At 38.1% G+C, this 19,903-nt stretch overlaps 1 protein-coding gene across 3 annotated transcripts in view; it reads left to right on the top strand.

Annotated features, from left to right (window-relative positions):
* The window catches only part of LOC117403991 (EGF-like repeat and discoidin I-like domain-containing protein 3), a 171,846-nt gene that overhangs the window by 15,138 nt on the left and 136,805 nt on the right, over positions 1 to 19,903 (top strand). For 2 of the 3 annotated variants that reach the window (XM_058986898.1, XM_058986890.1), the window contains exon 2: positions 18,226 to 18,354. In XM_058986898.1, coding sequence (XP_058842881.1) covers positions 18,226 to 18,354 — 129 coding nt within the window. The remainder of the gene's footprint in view (positions 1 to 18,225; positions 18,355 to 19,903) is intronic. The other variant, XM_058986906.1, reaches the window with a different exon arrangement.

The following is a 19,903-nucleotide window of genomic DNA, read 5'->3' as shown; positions in this document are numbered from 1 at the left end:
AACACCCACAGCAGCGGGTCTTCTGAGCCCCCAGTTGTCTGGGTCGCTACAGTATGTTATATGGAAAATAAAATATGTAGGCAGGTCCCTCATTTTTGCCTTTGTACAGCAATGTGATGCTTTGTATTCTGTAAATAATTGCAGACGCTGAGCAAGACTTCTAGTTGTTTGTCAAAGACATTGTATTTTAGATGATACTACATATTCTGTGAATCATGTTTATTTTGGGGGTAGGAGTGATTTATTGGGGCCTATTCAAAAAGCGATAACTTTTCAATTTTTTCTTTATTTTTTATAACTGAAATCTAGTTTGATTTTTTTTTAAAATTTTTTAGTCGTTGCCAATTATTTTTTTATTATTTTCTCCCAATTTGGAATGGCCAATTATTTTATTATGCTCAGCTCACCGCTACCACCCCTGCGCTGACTCGGGAGGGCGAAGACGAACACACACTGTCCTCCGAAGCGTGTGCTTTTTTTGACACTGCGGACTCGCCATTCAGCCACCCAAGAGCTACAGTGTCGGAGGACAATGCAGCTCTCAGGCAGCTTACAGGCAAGCCCGCAGGCACCCGGCCTGACTACAGGGGTCGCTGGTGCGCGGTGAGCCGAGGACACCCTGGCCGACCTAACCCTCCCTCCCCCCCAGGGGGAGCTCGGCCAATTGAGTGCCGCCCCCTGGAAGCTCCCGTCCTCGGTTGGCAAAGGAATAGCCTGGACTATAGAGCGCATCCTGCACTCCACGTGGAGCGCCTTTTACTGGATGCGCCACTCGGGAGCCCCAATCTAGTTTGATTTTAAACTGTTATAGACTGATGTTGGTCACATGGTCTGAAAAAATAGGTGATACTGAGGTCTTAGGATAAATGAAAATGTAACTATTTATTGCTGGTTGTTCACCAACAGCACTTATCCATTTTCCAAAGTTTCTGAGGATTTTTATGAAGATGCTCCACAGTGCTTGCATTAGGGGATTGTAATTTTTAGATAATTGACAATCTGCTAAGAAATAAATAATAACGCATTTCAGTGCAGCCTCGATTAATCACCCATGCTTCACTGTACAGGTGTTATTCTAATGGCTGCTATTGAGATGTTACGGAAACATGACTGCTAAAAGACTAGTGGGTGTTGGGTAGATCAATCAATCAATCAATCAATCAATCAATCAATCAATCGATCAATCAATCACTCAAAACTATATTTAGTATAGCGCCTTTCGCAACAAGTTGCTGCAAAGCCCTTTAACATATGCAGAACATCAAAGATTACAATAAAAAGGCAGATAGGAGTAAATACAATACAAATGAATACATTTTGTACAAATAAACACAAAAAGTACAATAAAACAACAAAAACCAGTAAAAACGATAAAAGTGTAGAATGTAAAAGACAATGAATAAAAAGTAATTTTGATAAATATGCCTCCCCTCTGTTTTCCAAGTGTTGTAAAAACACATCAAATCTTTGAAAGCGGAATTAATTTTGTACAACATTATGATAACCCAATAATTATCTTGCCAACATACTGAATATCTCCTCGTATAAGTTAACAGCAGTTTGATGTGGAAAATGACTGTAACACTTTAGTTTAGGGAACATTATAACTGGCTATATATATATGTATATATATATATATATATATATATATATATATATATATATATAGATATAGATATAAATATTAATTTTACAAAAATATATATTATAACATTCTTATAATATAGACACAAGGTACATACTTTATATTATCATATTTTTAGTCAACACTGTATGTTCTTCCTAAAGTACTTCTTATATTCTCTCTAATATGTTTAACATCACTCTTTCTGGAATAATTAGTACTGTAAAGGCTATTCAGTGTTAGTATTTCTAACCATAATCTATAACTGTTAATAGCATGATTATTAACATGTTTAAAGATATGTATATTACATTGCATTTAATAAATGCCAGCACATGGTAACTACTGTGTAACTACATGCAGTTAATGTACCTACTATACAGGCTACTATACTGTACTAAATAAACATGAAAGGTGATTAGGGATCAAATACAGCCTTTATTTCCACACCTGTAATCTTTAGCAACCTTCCTGGTGACTTCTAAAAGCTCCTAAATGAGCAAACAGATTTGAAGTGAAATTGGTGGCAATGTTTCTCAATCCGGTGCTGTAGATTTGCCTTGTTTAACTTTAGTTAAACCCTGCAAAGTTTACAAGAAACTCATTACTTTATCTTTGCTTTGTCCCGTGCTATCCGTGTCGCAGCATTGTATTCTTAAACATATTGCTGACTCTTTTGAAATCCTTAATCACCATCATGAGTCTTGCATTTCTCAAAATGTACTCAGGAGCATTGGCTAGCGTCCAAGGATCGCAGTGTATCAAGATCACGCTCCCTCCTGCAACAATGCTGGTTTTCTGTGCCCACTCGTTTCAATCATAGCAGCAGCACTGTTGCAGGAGGGAGCATTAACTGGATACACTGCGATGCTTAGAAGAAAAATTATCTTTCTCCTGGCGAATGTTCCCAAGTAAAATTTGAAAATAAAGTTATTCCCTCGTTGATTTACTTACATTGGGGAATATTTAAAAAAATCTGTGACATGGACAACACGGGTTACAATTAAAAGTGTAATGCCACCCTGTCACTAAATAATGTCTAATTTAGTCATTTTATACACACACAATTCACAAGAATAATCACTGCAAAAAACAGTTAGAACTGAATTACTTGTATACTGTAGTTACTTATTTAGTTCCCCTCAAGCAAACATGTCTTTAGTGTCTGTGATGGAGTAATGGGAGCTGGAACTGATTTATAATTCTTTCAGTTTCATTTTTTTCTACAGTGAAAACCACTGGTGCTTAGCAGTATACAGAGTAGCAGTTAAATTAAAGAGGCAGTGGTAAGGAGTGGGGGTTCAGTGCTATGTTTACACCATGTCAGCGTTTAGCAGTATACAGAGTAGCAGTTAATTTAAAGAGGCAGTGGTAAGGAGTGGGGGTTCAGTGCTATGTTTACACCATGTCAGCGTTTAGCAGTATACAGAGTAGCAGTTAAATTAAAGAGGCAGTGGTAAGGAGTGGGGGTTCAGTGCTGTGTTTACACCATGTCAGCGTTTCAATAAAATCGTTACTATTGGAACAAATATTAGAAAAAATGAAAAAAGGTTAAGATAAGAACATAAGAAAATGTACAAATGAGAGGAGGCCATTTGGCCCATCAGTGCTCATCCGGTTCCAAGTAGCTGGTTGGTCTTCAAACTTTGTCAAGTCGGCTCTTTATAAATCCCAGTGATATGCATCAATAATGTAATTAGGTAATCCATTCCCTTCACCTCTGTCCTAAGTCTGTAAACACTTCATTTCAAACTGTGTCCTGTGGTCCTGTTTTCTGTACTTGAAGCATTGGCTTGGGTTGACTTGGTAAACCAAGTTGTTTGATACTTTTTTACACACTACAGTTTTGGTAACTGCACCTTCAGGTTTTCAGAAAGCCTGAGAAATGAGAAATAAAGGGTTTAGGGAGGTTTCTTGAATGTGTCTGCGATCGCGTGTCTGGTAGTTTTACAGCACCTAGATGCAGCAGGTGTCCTGATATGTTTATAAAGGAACCTTTGCTGAATAAAATTATTTGTTATAATGTGGCTCTTGAAGTCAGTGGGTGGTTTGTTGACTAATGGAAAATGCCATTGCCGGTAACATTCTGTTGAAAAGACCTTTCTGATATTTATTTTTTCGGTATTGAGATGTACAGTAGTGAATTACTAATACTTCACTTTAAAACAGCTAGAAATATCCCATTCCTAATGTGCATTAATAAAACTCACTAACCACCCGGAGAGATTTAAAAAAGCTAATGTTTCCTCTGTGCAGTTGTGGTGATATTAGGAGAAACTGAAAATTGACTTTTTGTTATATAGCTTCTAAATCTGCATTCTGTTCAAGCCTCCCAAACTGAAGAGGTTTAAGAAGTGCTTAGGAATATCGTAGCATCAATATTGGGGGTGTCTATTCCACTTTGCCAGTGGAGCTGTCTTCAGAAACCCAAACCCCAAGCACATCAGAGTCAACCGCAGTGACAGGTGTGCACAATTACAAAATCTAGGAACTGCAATGATCGACTTTTGCTAATTATTTTGCCTAAATTTGAACCTGAATTTGCAGTAAAATAGTAATATATGCATGTTTTATTACTTGCCAGAATGTATGTATTCATTTTTAAATTTATGCAATGCAGTCACATGTTACACAGCAGATTATGTTATGCAAGTCCTGAGACGCAATCAAGTGTAAAGTGGAAGTTGAATTCCTTTTTTCTTTTTGTTTGTTTCGTTTGTTTTACTTGAAAACTGCATTATATTTGAAGCAATGCCCCTGCAGACAGCTCAAGTATGTATGACTGTGGATATCTGTCCCAAATCTACTCCTGTGGAGTTATGATGAGTTGAGATATCCTGACAACTGTTCAAATCAAAATAACTGCATAATGAATGCATACTGACAATCATACTTTCAGTGCACAAGTTTGTATTGGGGTTTATCAGATAAAACCTAAAAGCATGAACTCCAGTTAACACTGATTAACTGTGGTGTATAACAGTAGGACCATATGAGTATAGCTGAGATACTGTATAGTGGTTTCTATTGGCTTGGCCAGGTAGAAAATGTATTAGGCTTAGTGGCAGAGCTTCTTACTTAATGACAAGGATTTCTACCCTGGATCACAACCGTGTTTTCTGATTTGATTTAATCATATGAACAGAACCCGACCTGGCTTCCGTCTGTATTTCCTACACCATAGTGTCAATTTGGGTTTGTATTATAAACTCATTTTTAATTAGATGTGTTACATTTTACACTTTCTTCAACTTGGAAGAGAAATTTATAGCATCAAAACTTGTGGAAAGCCGTAAACTTTCCATGTTTGCTTAAGCAATCATTATTTTAAGAGTATTGCAACTCTCTTGTACTTATTGTTTTAAAAAGTTATTGCAGGCATGACATTTTTTTGTCAGCTTAATGCCATATGAATACAAAAACAAGTTTTATTTGGTGCAAGCGGAAACTAAGGAAGCTTCTGATGAAGAAGAGACAAGGTCCTTTGTGCAGCATTGAAGTGGGGGCTGTCTCACGAGCACAGGGAAATCACCACAAGGAGGTTTAATACAAGGGCTGAGCGACACTAAATAACTTTCCCTTTGGGCACACCTCTTGCCTCTCGCTGCGCCTTCTTGCTTCTCTCTGTCTGGTTCAGCTGCTCCAGCCAAATGTATGCAGCCCCCCCTGCTGACTTAACTGAGTGATGGATGAAATCCCAACCCAATCACATCCACCTGCTAGATAACCACCCCCATGCTCAGCCTACAGTGACAATAAAACAAGCCAGTGACCAACATAAACATGGACTAGTTTAGCAGGGGAGCTCTTCCAATTCTTAACCTGACAGTGCACTCCCAGGTCAGTTAATGTATTCCTACACTAAACAAGTCTGACAACCTAGTCCCCAATTGAGAACTAGCTACAACTGCGCTGCCAAAATGCATGACTGTATCCCACCTCCCCCCACCCCATCCCCCGTCCCCTGACACGTTAGTACATGACTGGGAGATGATGTTATTAATTTTAGGATTAGAATAAACCATTTTCCTTTTACAACCATAATTTTGTGTTTGTACATATCATGCATTTTTGCAGGTTTCCTGAACAGAATATTAGATATTCTGTGATTGATGTACAAGGGTGAAATGGTTTCTTATGCAATACATAATACAGTTACAGATCTTTTTTTAGAAGACTATAGCCTGCAGAAACAGTGGACTGAAACTAATATGGTCTGTATGCACATGGTTTAAACAAGCTAGAAATACTAAAATAAAAAATTGCTTTGGTTATTTTAGCATATAATAATAATAATAATAATAATAATAATAATAATAATAATAATAATAATAATAATAATAATAATAACAGCGAAGAGTAAATCTAAGGAGATATTGTGAAATGTAAGCATGTTGATTGGTTGCCATCCATTGGTTGTCATTCAGTCAGTTGTAGACATCACTTTCCATAGGCCTTTTTTTACAAACTTGACATTAATAGTAACAACACATTTGACCCTGAGAGGTCAAAGGTCACAATCAAGGAAATAAAACAGTGTTCATTTTATGCTCAATATATGCAACTAGAGCAATGCTGAAATTTGATTGGCCCACTACAGCCATGTTTTTTTATTGTAGCAAACTTTAAAGAAAACCATACTTGGATCATGTATGCCAAGTTTTTTTTCGATCAGATTAGCAGTTTTAGAGAAGAAGACATTTGTGTGTTAAGTAGGTTATCAAACATGGCCAAACACTGATATTGTAGCCAGGAACTAATTGATGAATATTGCATGAACGCCTCATTCTTACCACTAGAATCAATATTCTTAAGGCCTCCTGAGTGGCGCATCTGGTAAAGGCACTCTGCATGGAGTGCAGGATGCGCCCTATAGCCTGGAGATCGCTGGCTTGAGTCCAGGCTATTCCACTGACGAGTTGCCAGGGGGAGGCGCACAATTGGCCGAGCACCACCAAGGTGGGGAGGGCTTATGTTGGCCAGGGTGTCCTCGGCTCACCACGCACTAGCGACCCCTGTAGACTGGCTGGGCGCCTGTGGGCCTGCCTGTAAGTTGCCCAGAGCTGCGTGGTCCTCCAACGCTGTAGCTCTGAGGTGGCTGCATGGTGGGCTTGCAGAGTGAAAAGAAGCTGACAGCACACGTTTCAGAGGACGTGTGTGTACTCTCAAATGCATTCCATTTGAGAGTAAATCTAGAGCTGGCTCCTATCTGGACACCTGGTGATATGATATGAGCTGACAGATTCAGGCAATTGGAGGGTTGCACATAGTGGGAGTTTTTCTCTGAAGCTGTCTTCGTTCACATTTAGTATGTAAAGCGTTTCAACCTCTGCATCAAAAAAATGGGGGTCACAAGTTCATCTTACACGGCAGTGTAGCTGTCACTCTTAGAAAACAAACATATCTTGCCTAAGAATAGAGCTATTTTATGGTAGACACATACGACATGACTTAAAGATTTAATTCTGTTCAACAAAAGGGAATACATTTAAATGAAAATTCTGATTTAAAGGTCAAAATGGCTGTGATTCTTTTCATACAGCAATGAAAATGCTTAAAATCAATATTTCCTGCTGTTAGCATTTAATGTGATAAACAACTTGATACATTTGTAAGACATGCTTTCATTATTTTCTGTTGTGTTTCAGTTATCTGTTATTGTTTAAAGAGGTTGTTGTCTGTTTAGCTAGTCTTCATGTGGGCTTTTTGTTTTAGTTGCAGGTAATGTTTTTTTGCGAGGCCAAATGTAAACAAAACCAAACCCACTAGCCTTGTAAACCATTAACCCATTACATTAAGACACGCTGGGCAGGATTCTCAAACATCAGCGTTATTGTATCGAACTTGCGCTATAGTAACGACAGCTTTAGTAGCAAGTGAGTTTTAAACAAAATTTGTTAATAAAATGAATGCGTTAATGCTTTGAAATTGAGTCGATGAGGTCGTTAATGAACGCATTTCTCGTTAAAAAACGTAATTGTCGCAGGCCATGTACATCACTTCCTGTCTCATTGACTAGATAAGGGGAACTCGCTAATCAAAATGCATGTTGACGATATCAAGAAAAATTAATGGAAGCAGAATTTGCTGTTATGGAAACTACTAGCTTACAGAGTGGCAGCTCTCCCACCTGCGAGCAGCAGCCAAATGGCTATACCATTTTCTATACCAAGATTTTATCATTTACTCTTTGGTTTTTATTAGTATAATTCAAGTAAAATCTACAGTAGAGCTCAGTTGTCATATAATGTACTGTATATATCCAGAGTTCAGCTAGGCTACAGTTGCATTGAACATTTCTTGGTAGTAACATTACACAAATCGCCTGCACGTTTAGTGAATGGAACCCCTTCCTGTTCACATATCTGTATATGCATGGTGCTGCAGGGATTTGAGTGCAACGTGTGTGCAATCGATAGCTCCCATTACTTTGGGAAATGAAATGTTATAAAACTCTCTTTTAATATTTTGCAGCTGCTCCTGATTAAGTGGGATACTGATATTATCATTAACCCTCTTTATCAAGTCACCCGTGACCCTTTGAAATGACCCAGAGACATAGAAGGACAATGCTGCCAACACCTTCATATGCAGGGGTACGACACGGACCCTTTTCGTAGGCAATTCAAGGTCCTCCAGCAGTCTGACAGAGGTTGACACAATGCCCTATACAGACGCAATCGAGTTTTTAGATCATCACCAGTTAAATCTCAGAAATGAACCCCCATCCTGCACACCCTCTCTTTGTATCGTTGGCGCCGCAGTCAGGGTCTGTCAATCTCAGTCTCGCACTCAAGCTCTAAAATTAAATTTGCTGCAACCGCTGCCACTCCCAGCAAACCCATACTGTAGTTTTTTTTTTTTTTTTTTTAACACCAAATAACTTAAATAGTGTTTCAAGGTGAGTTTGATATACTTTTTTTGTGAATTAAAACCTTCCTTTTCCAAGTGGAAATTAACTCCTGATAAATATGAAAATTAACACAGATTTGGTTTTAAATTCCCACACAAACAAAACGTCGCAAGAAACACTGCTTGTTAAGATATTAACATTATTTAGTAACTCAACATAATTTCGGAAATCACGTCAGCACGATTAATTAATAACGAAATAGCCATAACAACCATTTGAAAATGTCAAAATCAATGCTACATACCGATGTGTTGATTAACACTGGAGTTATCATTTACATCCTTTTGAAAATCCTGCCCACTGCCCTACTCATACTGTAGGTGCTTGTGTCGGCTTGCTCTTGACTATTTTGCTTGGCTTTACTACAGGTCAGCTGCTTGTACACAATTCAGTCTGCAAAGGTCTTCAGTGCTCTTGTCTGAAGCTTGGAGGTGACGTCATTGAAATAACCTACATACTCTGAACGCCTCGATCTAGTAACATCCTATGCTAGTTTTGCAAGCTGATTCCTGGAAATACGAAAAATAGACTCAATTTAGACTAAAATGTGGACTTGCTAAACCAAGAGTACTAATCTTAACGGGTTTAATAAGATACCTGTCTTTTTACATCTCTTTTAGACCATATAACTATAGAATTCCTGACGCTTGACAACTGTTGATACTTGATTCAGAGTTGAGATAAATGTGCCCATTTAACTCTGTGTGTGTGTGTGTGTGTGTGTGTGTGTGTGTGTGTGTGTGTGTGTGTGTGTGTGTGTGTGTGTGTGTGTGTAAATCATTAAGAAAAAAATAAATAAAGGTCATTAGAGATTTATTTTCAATTTCAAAGAATGTTTACTAACTAAGAGAACACTTCTAAACAGTCCTTTAAACAGCCCTTAATATTTTGTGAATCGGGTCTCAGTTAAAAAGTAAACCAATTACAAAAGACTTTAAATAGCATTGGTAGTGACATTTTATCAAATTTCTTTCCTTCATGTAAACTGAACTGATATCTCCCTAATTTGCTGTTTCCGTAGCTGTGACTTCTTAAGGATTCTCCATTGTTGTGAGCTTTGTATTAGGGTGTCTATGCCAGCTTTGATCTTGCATGAATGTTTCATTTTTTAACTCAAAGCCCTTGCACCTCTTGACTGTGTAAGCATGTTAAAGGAATTACATATGAGATTATCCTCGTCAAATCCTACCCCTTCGTTTCCGCTGGGTCATTTGTCATTCTTGAATTATTCTCTCGTTGGTGTTGGTGAAAGTGAGAGTGGAAACAGCAGTTGCCAAACTTGGATTTAAGCTTTTGCAATCAATATAATGTTATACAATTGTTCCCATTCATTAGATAAACCTGTCCTCTTTTCAAGCTCTAATACTTTGCAAACATTCTCAGATGTGTTCCTCTGTTGATAGAAGGTCATTTCCTTGGGGAAATGGTGAATTTGATTATAATATATGGTTAAGGTTATGTTGCTCATTTCTTTAGTGTTTTTCAGCATTATTCAGCATACCTACTGTGCTCATTGGTAATAGCTAAAGCTTGAAATATGTCAAATTGAATTATGGACCTTAAGGTTCCCCATAGCATAAACAATTGCAATGCAAAATTTTTGGCAATACTACTAATTCAGTTTAGGTTTTCTATACTAAGTCAACCTGTATCTTGCAATATGTGTGCATTATTTAGTTATTTGGCAGACGCCTTTATCCAAGATGAGTTAGTGTCATTTAAATGTTATATATATAAAACTATATATATATATAAATATACACACAACATTACACAGTGTAACAACAAATTCAGTCACATTATGAAGTTACAATAAATTTATATTAAACATGTTAAGTACAGTAAATGGAAAATTGAAAATATTTACATAACTTTTTTCACCAAGAAAGCAACAATATGTTTGGAAGAAGAGTTCATCAAAAGTTCATCATGCCCAGTGTTAAAAATGGTTGAGGTTGTGTGATGGCATGGGCTTGCTTTTGTTCCTCAGCACTGGTGACTGTTGTATTGTAGAAGGATCAATGAATGCTGCAAAATATCAATCGCCCAGAGGTACAGTCTCTGAATGCTTTTATAGTATGTGGCCAGAGCTAATCAACAGTCAAACAATTAACTCTGGCAATATTACATACATGTTTGGCAGGGATGGGTTTTAACCCCATCTCTGCCAAACACAGTCAAAACAAACACCATTCACATACATTATTACATTAATATACAAATATTATTTACAAAAACATGACATTACATTTTATATTATTTACAGCAGCAGGGCTTCATCCCTGCCACAGCATGTCATTTTGTTTTTATTATAAAGCTGAATTTGCTTTAATTTATATATTCCAATATTTAGAAATCACTTTCTTTGTGTTTTTTCTTTTATACTCGGTGAGTCAACATTTAGCTGACATGTTAAATCTGGGAATCTAACAAATAAATCAATGAAAAAATACATTAAACTTAAATCAGATTTTTACACTTGGCCAGTCAACATTCAAACAGTCCACTCCTCCAGGGTAGCTAGATAAAGCATACATACCACTACCACAAGCTAGTGGTAACTTATTTACACAGCATTCCATCACCAGGAGTGCCGTTACAACACCCGTTCCATACATAAAGGCACATATCATTTTGGAAATGTTTCCTTTGACTACTCATCCCAGATTCATAATGAATATGAATAGGAATCTATGTTCAGGTCTGTCCCTAAGTTACATGTCAATATTGTATCTTTATGCCCACAAAATATCCAATAATAATGGGACATGGGACACCTCACTCCTCTCAAAACTCAACATCTTTCAGGAGATGTTCTGGGGGAGCATTAACTGAAATGTGAGGAATGCAAGCAGTTTTTAAAGAAGAAAAAATCATTGTATTTGTAGATGTTGCATTTCTCCAAAAAACACAGGGGACCTGATTTTCCACTGTAGAAAATTGCCCATAATAACAATAGAACAAAGCACTATATGTTAAAGAAAGACTGTAGTGTTATTTAGTTATGCTTCTCTCAGCTTGCTTTTTATCAAAAACAGCCATGTGCCTCTGTAGTACATATGGACCTAGTATTTGTTAATCAATGTTGCATGTTTAATTGCACACACCAAAGTGTGTTATAATTCAAATTTAATAAATTTGACTTTCAGCTAAAAGTTGGGATGGGGCGATCACTCAATCAGTGACTTTACCACAGCAGAACCCAGTAAAACACTTACATACATAATCATAACAGAGTTCTGAACAGTGGAAACACTTCTTAAAAACATGAGCCAATTACAAAAAAAAACATGACTGTGATTCATTAAACAGAATTCATTTCTAACAAGAGTAATCTTTGAAATTATACAATACCAAATCACATGACACAATTAAAACAATGGAAATTGAATACATGTCTTAATTGCACCGAGTGCTTGGTTCAAAACATTTGCTTTTAATTAAAGATAAAACTGTTAAATGGTTTCATTATATGCAACTAGCCAAGGCTTGCATGTGTTTGTTTATTTTGGTCCTGTCTATCACAGGGCCTTTAAAAGCAAGACTAATTCTTCAGTCTCAGTCACTTGTGTAGTGCAGCAGCAGAGCAAAGGCGGACCTAGAACATTAAAACTGGTTGAGACCAAAGCACTCATTAGGTCATATAATAGGGAGAACTTGAGCAAGCATCTAGTGTACATGGAGACTCATTCGCCAATATAAAACTCAGAAGGCTGTTATCTCCTCGTATGCTCAATGGGCCCTGTAGATACTGCTTAAATATACCTGGCTCTCGACATCTTTATTGACATCTAGGTTAATAGGATTAGCATACACTGGCAAGGAACCAATCGGGGTGTTAAATATTGTATTTCTGAAGTAATTTTTGTATTACAAGCGATGGATCTTTTTACATGTACTTTCAGCAGTTTGCTTTGGTTTCGATATTCTGCAGATCACTGTACTGTGAAAAAAACTGTTTTATAACCCTCATACAGTATCTGTAATTTAATCAATGTATCAAAGGGACAAGTTTTGTCCTGCTATGAAACTTTTTCTAACAGTCATTCTTTTTAATAGAGAATATTTTTGGTGTTTTAGTCCAAAACTGCAATATGCATTTAATCAACGAGCATAAGAAATATTTTGATAGAAAACAAAGTCTCTACCAGCGCACTATACCATTGCTGGTGTAGTAATGTGGTTCCACCTGCCTGACACTGCCCTAGGAGTAACTATTGCTGGTACAGTAGCAGCGAATACCTACAATTGATTTTCCTTGTAAATATTGAAAATAAAACCAGGCTCCTATGTGGTGTTTTGACTACAACCCCTCTGTCTCTCTGTCAGTCTCCAGCAGCAGATCTCCACACCCCTATTACAGACTCACAGGATTGTAACTGTTTTAGTATTCCATTACTCCCAGAATATCCTGAAGTAATAACTATGGGGAGTGATACTGTAGAGATAAGAAATCAGTTTGCTCTGAGTCTGACCTTGCACTGAATCAGACATTTCTTAGTGACGTATATTGTTGTCATGTTATTGTACTATAACAGGACTGTGAATATCAATGGAAGTGCAGGGCAGGGAGTTTGCACTTTCCTTATTATTGAATATTATTATTGTTCTTGTCGCTATGACCTTACTGGTCGACAACGGAAATTCAACACTGTATTCCTGACATGAGTAATCCTAAGTGTGTTTTTCATCGTTTAAAAAACAGTTATAAATATATATTTTTACATAAAGGGTAGGTAGGCCACTTCAGGTTAGCATAGCAGCATATCTATTCATAGTGTGAATATATAACTTACAAGGTTCAATAATAGTAATATGCAAATTGGAATTCCATGTGGGCACCACCAACACTGTTGGAATAGTATTGAAGGAGGTGATAATCCATCTGTTGACAGTCATCAAGCTGTCCTTAAAACAGCGTGTTTTCCCAGTGGATCACTTCTAAATCTTTCTACATGTTGCTGAGCTATTTCTTATCGTTAAAATGTGTTGTCTCTGGGATTCTTTATATGTGTGTTCCATGACGCTGAAGGCTGCATGGGCCTGGTTCAGATATTATAGGTAATTTTTTCATCAAAAAACATTTGAAAAGATACACTTTTTAAAATTGTGATGTACTGTATCTACGATTTCTATTTCAGATACAGGCTACCATAGCTGTTCTTGACTTAGGTGGCTAAAAAAAATCTAGATATTTAACTCAGTTTTTTCAAAGTTAGCTGTTTACATTTTCCTGTTGACAAGTGTATTTGCAGACAAAAGTCTAAACAGATTTAAAAGTATAGTTGCTTCTTATAGTTCCTTATGGGGCTGTCACTAAGCATTTATTTGCTGTTATTTCATGTGAAATGGTCTACTTACTGTACTTTATATTTACAACCGGCCTGGCTTTGTCGATGGCATTGCTTTTGATCCAAAAAGCCAACAACACTCCTGTAAGCTCTATGGGCTTAAGATCATCATTGAGAAAATCGAACCAGGCTTCCCTGCAAGACTTAATTGTAAGTTAGCTATACAAAAGCACATGCTGTGTCAAAATGAATTCACACTAAACTGGAGTGGCTCAATCTGCTGAATAATGGGAGCCTGTGGAAGGGTATCTTGGCATGGGCTCCTTAAGTCCCAAGTTGAATTGACGACCTGTATCCAAGCTCCTTTGTTTTACGTGCATGTGGTCAGGCCAATTAGCAAATTTAGCCTGACACATTATCACCTGTTTTTGTCCAAGTAAAAGGGAATTGAGGGGCTCCCGAGTGGCACATCCAGTAAATGCGCCCTATAGTCTGGACGTCGCCGGTTCGACTCCAGGCTATTCCTTTCCCAACCGAGGATGGGAGCTCCGCCCGGGGTTAGGGAGGGCTAGGTCACACACTTCGGAGGACAACGTGTGTTCAGCTTCGCCTCTCCCGAGTCAGCGCAGGGGTGGTAGCGGTGGGCTGAGCCTAAAAAAATAATTGGACATTACTAAATTGGCGGAGAAAACAATAAAAATAATTGGCAACCACTAAATTAAAAAAAGGGAATTGTAGCCCTATTCCTTTTAAAGTATTGTAAGATTTTACATGTGCAGGGCAACTTAATCTATACCCTGTAACAAAGCAGGAATTACAGTTAAACATTGACTAAATCCTATTATAAAACAGATTGTTAGAATGCTGCATGCTGATTGGTCCATCAGGATTCCAAACAGTTACAATATCCAGCACAATGTCACGATTAGGAACTACTTAGGAATAAAGGCAAATCACTGCACCTGTGCTAACCACGTATCACTGCACCACCAAAATCAAAGAAAACACCTGTCAAAATACCTGCTGTCATAGAAGATACTGAAGACATCAAGGTATCTTGTCATATCTTTCAGTTTATATTAATTTGCATTACGAACCAGTTTGCTATTTTAAACAAGACACTGTTTTGGTATTTTATTTGTAGTACATGCCAGTCATTTTCTGTAACTACGGTTGGATCCAGTTGTCAGATATTCCGTTTTATTTTACTGCTTTTAGTTGGTATAAGCCGTCATTTTGTTAAACTGACTCTTCATTCATTTTTAACTGTGGATGGTTTAATATATTTCGATAGTATGTAGATTATTACACCCGATGTCTTAACCATCTTCTCCTTTACTACCGCGCACTCACTGCCTTTACACGTACAAAAAAGTAACATTGACATGCTAGAAAAAAACTCGAAATGAAATTAATACCACAAAACAAACAAATCGGGCTGTTAAATGTTAAATGACTGGCTTTCTGAAAAAAAAAAAATACAATTTAACATAATAATTAATAATCTTTATCCCAACAAAGCACCTTAAACTCTTGCGCTGCTTGATATACGCAAGAGCCAATGGGAGTGAATTACCTAGCAACAATGTTACGTAGAATATGCAGGAAGACAGGCACCTCACAGATATACAACTAAGCAAGGTTTTATAAATGACAGCTTAACTGTTTTGGCAAGGGAAACCATTTTAACTAAGATGAAAGAGGTTTAAAGAGTTTTAAAATGAAAGCTTGGGGGTATGCTTTGAACATCCTTTCCGTCTCATGGAGAATGCACAGTTAGGGGTATAGAGAGCAAAGACCGAGAAAACATTTGTAATTGACACTTGTAAGAAGGGATGATGGAATGTATGTTTCCTGAGGCAAGACAGCAAATATCTATTTTATTTTAAAGTATTATTATTTTTTTTTAATACTTTTTGTTTTTCCAAGCTCTGGGCTCCACTTAGAGAATAAGTATCACTGTTGAAAGTATTGTCCAACATGTTTACTTACAAGTTTCTTGTTATTGTTTTACCTTTTGAAGTTATGGAAGACTTAAAGTTTCACCTCAGGAGGTATGATTGAGTGGTAAGTGTGTAGCAAAGGTCTGGAAAACAACATCAGTTTAGGCAGAAGTTAAATTAATAAAGTGCTCATCTGCACACATTTAATTTGAGGCACAAAATAAATTGCAGGATAAAGGTTAACAAGCTAACAACTAAAATACATAACATATATGCTTCCAGGTTGCAGCACCTTCTCCACTCCCTGACGGATTAAAGACCTGCAGAACCTGGCCTAGCCATGAAGGGTAGCCGAGGCACACGCCAGGCGATTAAACCTGTTATTGATTTTTGTGCAGGGTTCAACACGTATGTTTGAAAAAAATCTATTTCTTAACTCTTAACTTTATTTAACAATAAACAGTCCAATCATGTCTCATCGCTGAATTTCATACTGAATTGTTTTTTGTTTACAGTTCTATTATGTTTTTAAAAAGAATATTTCTTTTGTAACAGAATATATGAAACCCCTGGTGAAAACGGGTATTTGGAACAAAGTTTCCCATCTCCAATGCTTGTGTTTCTCCTGCTGATTTACTGTACCACATTCTCCTGTTGGTTTACTATACCGGAGGGATGGCTTTTAACAACGGATAGCTAGCCAGCAATAGCAGCATCCCATGGATTCATAAAACAGGGAGCCAGCATAGTGTCTGAAGGCTCTTTGTTGTATCTACCTCTAGTTTCATTTGAGACCAGTGTTAAGTGTTTCGCATGTTCTATTGTCATGAGTAACTACCACAGACTTGCATTACAAGGTGTTTGTAACATGCTCTTTTTCACTCTACTTTATTCAGTCTGTCTTTCTCTTTGTACCCTTTATCTTTGCCTTGTTAAGACTGCATTGTCTGCCGTTAACGTGTCCTTCTTGTGCCAGGAGTAGCAATGAGTTTTCCTTTGGGTCACCACGAGGTAATTCCTTCGTCCTTCATCCAATCAATGGGATTGAGGGTCACCATTAGAACGATTCAAGTGTTTTTTTTATTTTATGTATTCCCAGGAATACAGCCAGGTGAACACTGATGCTGTTCCCTTTGGGTTAGCGAATAAGTAGCTTCATCTTCCATGTGCTGTACTCAGCACTACGACTGCCCTTGTTACTTCTATTGTTAACCTTTTCCCTTTTAAGACAGGAAAGTATCTTCACCTACCCGCTTATCATGGTGTAACCGAATGCCAGCGTGTTTTGTTTGGAAGTGAAACCCCACTGCTTATTATTACACTGCAGAAACTTTGCTGATGCTTCTCCTGCTTCAAATAGTCTTTAATTTCAAGGAAGTCCTTTAACCAGGAGTTTTATGTTCTAATCACCCAAAATTAAATCCATGGGCTTTTAGGAAATCTCTGGAAATTAATCTGCTGGTTGTCATGGGTTACAAGCCCAGCAACATACAAAATGGTGTAATGCACTGTAGGTTAACCAGGAGAGGACAGGTATCTCTAGCAGGGATTTTACCCAGGTCAGCTGTCCGCTAAAAATAGTTCTACCCGAGTCAATGGGTTACAGTAGTTCCATTAGCTTGGGTCAACAAAACGCTTCTTAACTCTCATGGGCTCTTTGCAAATGTGTGGTTAAATATGCCAGTTTGATGTGCTTTTTATATAAGTCTTTACTTGAATTCCTCAGATACTTTATGTTGCTGTTTTCACTCTTTTCCTTTTAGCAAAGAAAACAAAAACACCCCCTCTTTTCAGAAATAAAAGCAGCCAGCTGCAACAGGGAAAAGTGCAAAAAGAAAACTTATTTTGCCCACTGCTATTTCCAGGTCATCAGAAGCTGTCCAGTATTTCTGCTTTGTGGTGTTAAAATTATTATCAAGGTGAATTGGTCAGGTAATGGCTAGATGGTGGAAAAAAGAACTGTTAACTACAGGGCAATACAATCTGTCAGGTAGAGGCAGCAGAACAGATAATGAACAACAACATTATGGGATTTCCCACAACAATATAGCAATAATGTCATTGTTTGAGGTCTTTGTAGATATCAGCCCAGAGGTGTGATTCCTGGCACAGACTTATTAGTTGTCAGGTCCAGGATGTGGTGTCTGAACCTTGAGGGATTAGACAGCTTGGTGCAGCTCCTTGTATTGTGGCTTCTCCAAACATATGATTTTGCATTAGCTAGGTTGCATGGATATGGTACAGCTTTTGTCTCTCTCAGCCTTTATTCTTGAGCTTCTTCATCAGCCAAGCTACAGTAGTTACTTTATACAGTCTGAGGAGTTGCTACTGTAGCACTCCACATGTGATCATTTATACAGTCAATTAAACAATTGTCCAATGGACTCTTTACTACACTTGCTTTCTGAAACGTCTACTTGAACCCCCTTTCTCTTTCTTTCTTTAACTTCACAGGGGAAGTTTGTGAGCCCAACCTATGTGAGAACGGGGGCGCCTGCTTGACGGGGTTGGCTGACGAGCCTTTTTCATGTGAGTGTCCTGCTGGCTTCACAGATCCCAAGTGTTCTAGTATTGTGGAGGTTGGTAAGTGCAACCACAGACGACGGCAACACCTCTCTGCAGCATGTGTGTTTCTTACGGGGCACCGGCCTGTCACAGATTGTTCACCTTTCTGCCATCAGTCTGTAGCTAGCTGTCAGTGTCTCACTTAGTGCTATTCCATGTGCACTTGGTGTATGTTTTCTTGTTGCCTTGTCCTGTGTTGGTGTCAGTATTTTTGCAGTGTTAATGCCTAGTGTTCGTGTCATTGTACCGGTAATTGTACACCTGTTGCAAGATCGAGAGCCTGCAGGCATGCTTATTGGCTCTTTTCAAAGAGGATTTTGGCAGCTTCCTTTATACTTTGTATGAGATGACTGTCTTTACAACAAGGATCACATAGATCATCTGCATGCGCTGTGCTGCCCAGCACTCTCCCCTATTAACTAATAAAGATCTCTTGTATAGAGAGACTTATTTATTCCTGGTCATATTTTAATGTACATGCACTACTCTGAATTGTCAGTGGCACTTTGCTGGTAACTTATGTTTGACTACATTGAATGAAGCTGGAAATGTGCAATGTCTCACATTTGGCATGAAGGTCGACATTATAAAATTATAAAATTCTCAAAAGTGGTGTAGGGGGGAAAATTTATGACATAATAAAGTCAATGTATTCAGAAAACAAGGGCAGAATAAATATTGGCAACAAAAGAACAGAATGATTCAAACAGGAGCGTGGAGTGAAACAGGGCTGCAGTCTGAGCCAAACACTGTTCAACATCTATATCAACGAGTTAGCAACGGTCCCTGGACTCACTTTACACGACAAAGAAATTAAATTCCTGCTCTACGCAGATGACATGGTCCTGCTGTCCGCCACAGAGCAAGGGCTGCAGCAGAGCCTGTCACTGCCAGAGCAGTACTGTCAGAACTGGGTCTTGACAGTCAGCCTGGACAAGACCAGAGTTAAGGTTTTCCAGAAAAAGGCCAGAGCTCATGGAAGCAGGTACCACTTCACTCAAGGCAAAACCACCCTAGAACACACCACACATTATAATTATCTATGGCCTGACTATTAGTGCATCAGGGAGCTTTAACCTAGCAGTGAATGCATTAAAAGAAAAAGCCTGCAGAGCTTTTAATGCCATCAAAAGGAGGCTGTACAAAATAAACATACCTGTTAGAAACTGGATACAAATCTCTGACAGCATTATCCAGCCCATTGTACAATATGGAAGTGAAGTATGGGGTCCAGTCAGTCAACAAGATTATATAAAATGGGATAAACATCCAGTAGAAATCTTGCATGCTGAATTCTGCAAAAACATATTACAGGTACAGCAGAAAACATCAAACCATGCATGCAGGGCTGAATTAGGCAGCTACCCACTGCTTACCAACATGCAAAAAAGAGCACTAAAATTCTGCATGCATCTAAAGAGAAGTGAGCCAGACTCACTCCAGTACAAGGCCCTGCAAACCCAAGAGCTCAGCCCAGAAAAGAGTCCCCTCAGCCAGCTGGTCCTGAAGCTCACTACACTAACCCACACTAACACTAAACAGCTTCAAGACAGCACTGCTAAAGCAC

This window comes from Acipenser ruthenus, chromosome 2 (genome assembly GCF_902713425.1).
Source record: "Acipenser ruthenus chromosome 2, fAciRut3.2 maternal haplotype, whole genome shotgun sequence".
Taxonomy (NCBI): domain Eukaryota; kingdom Metazoa; phylum Chordata; class Actinopteri; order Acipenseriformes; family Acipenseridae; genus Acipenser; species Acipenser ruthenus.
The sequence above is the reverse complement of the archived record's forward strand: the minus strand, read 5'-3'. Positions and strand labels throughout refer to the sequence as shown.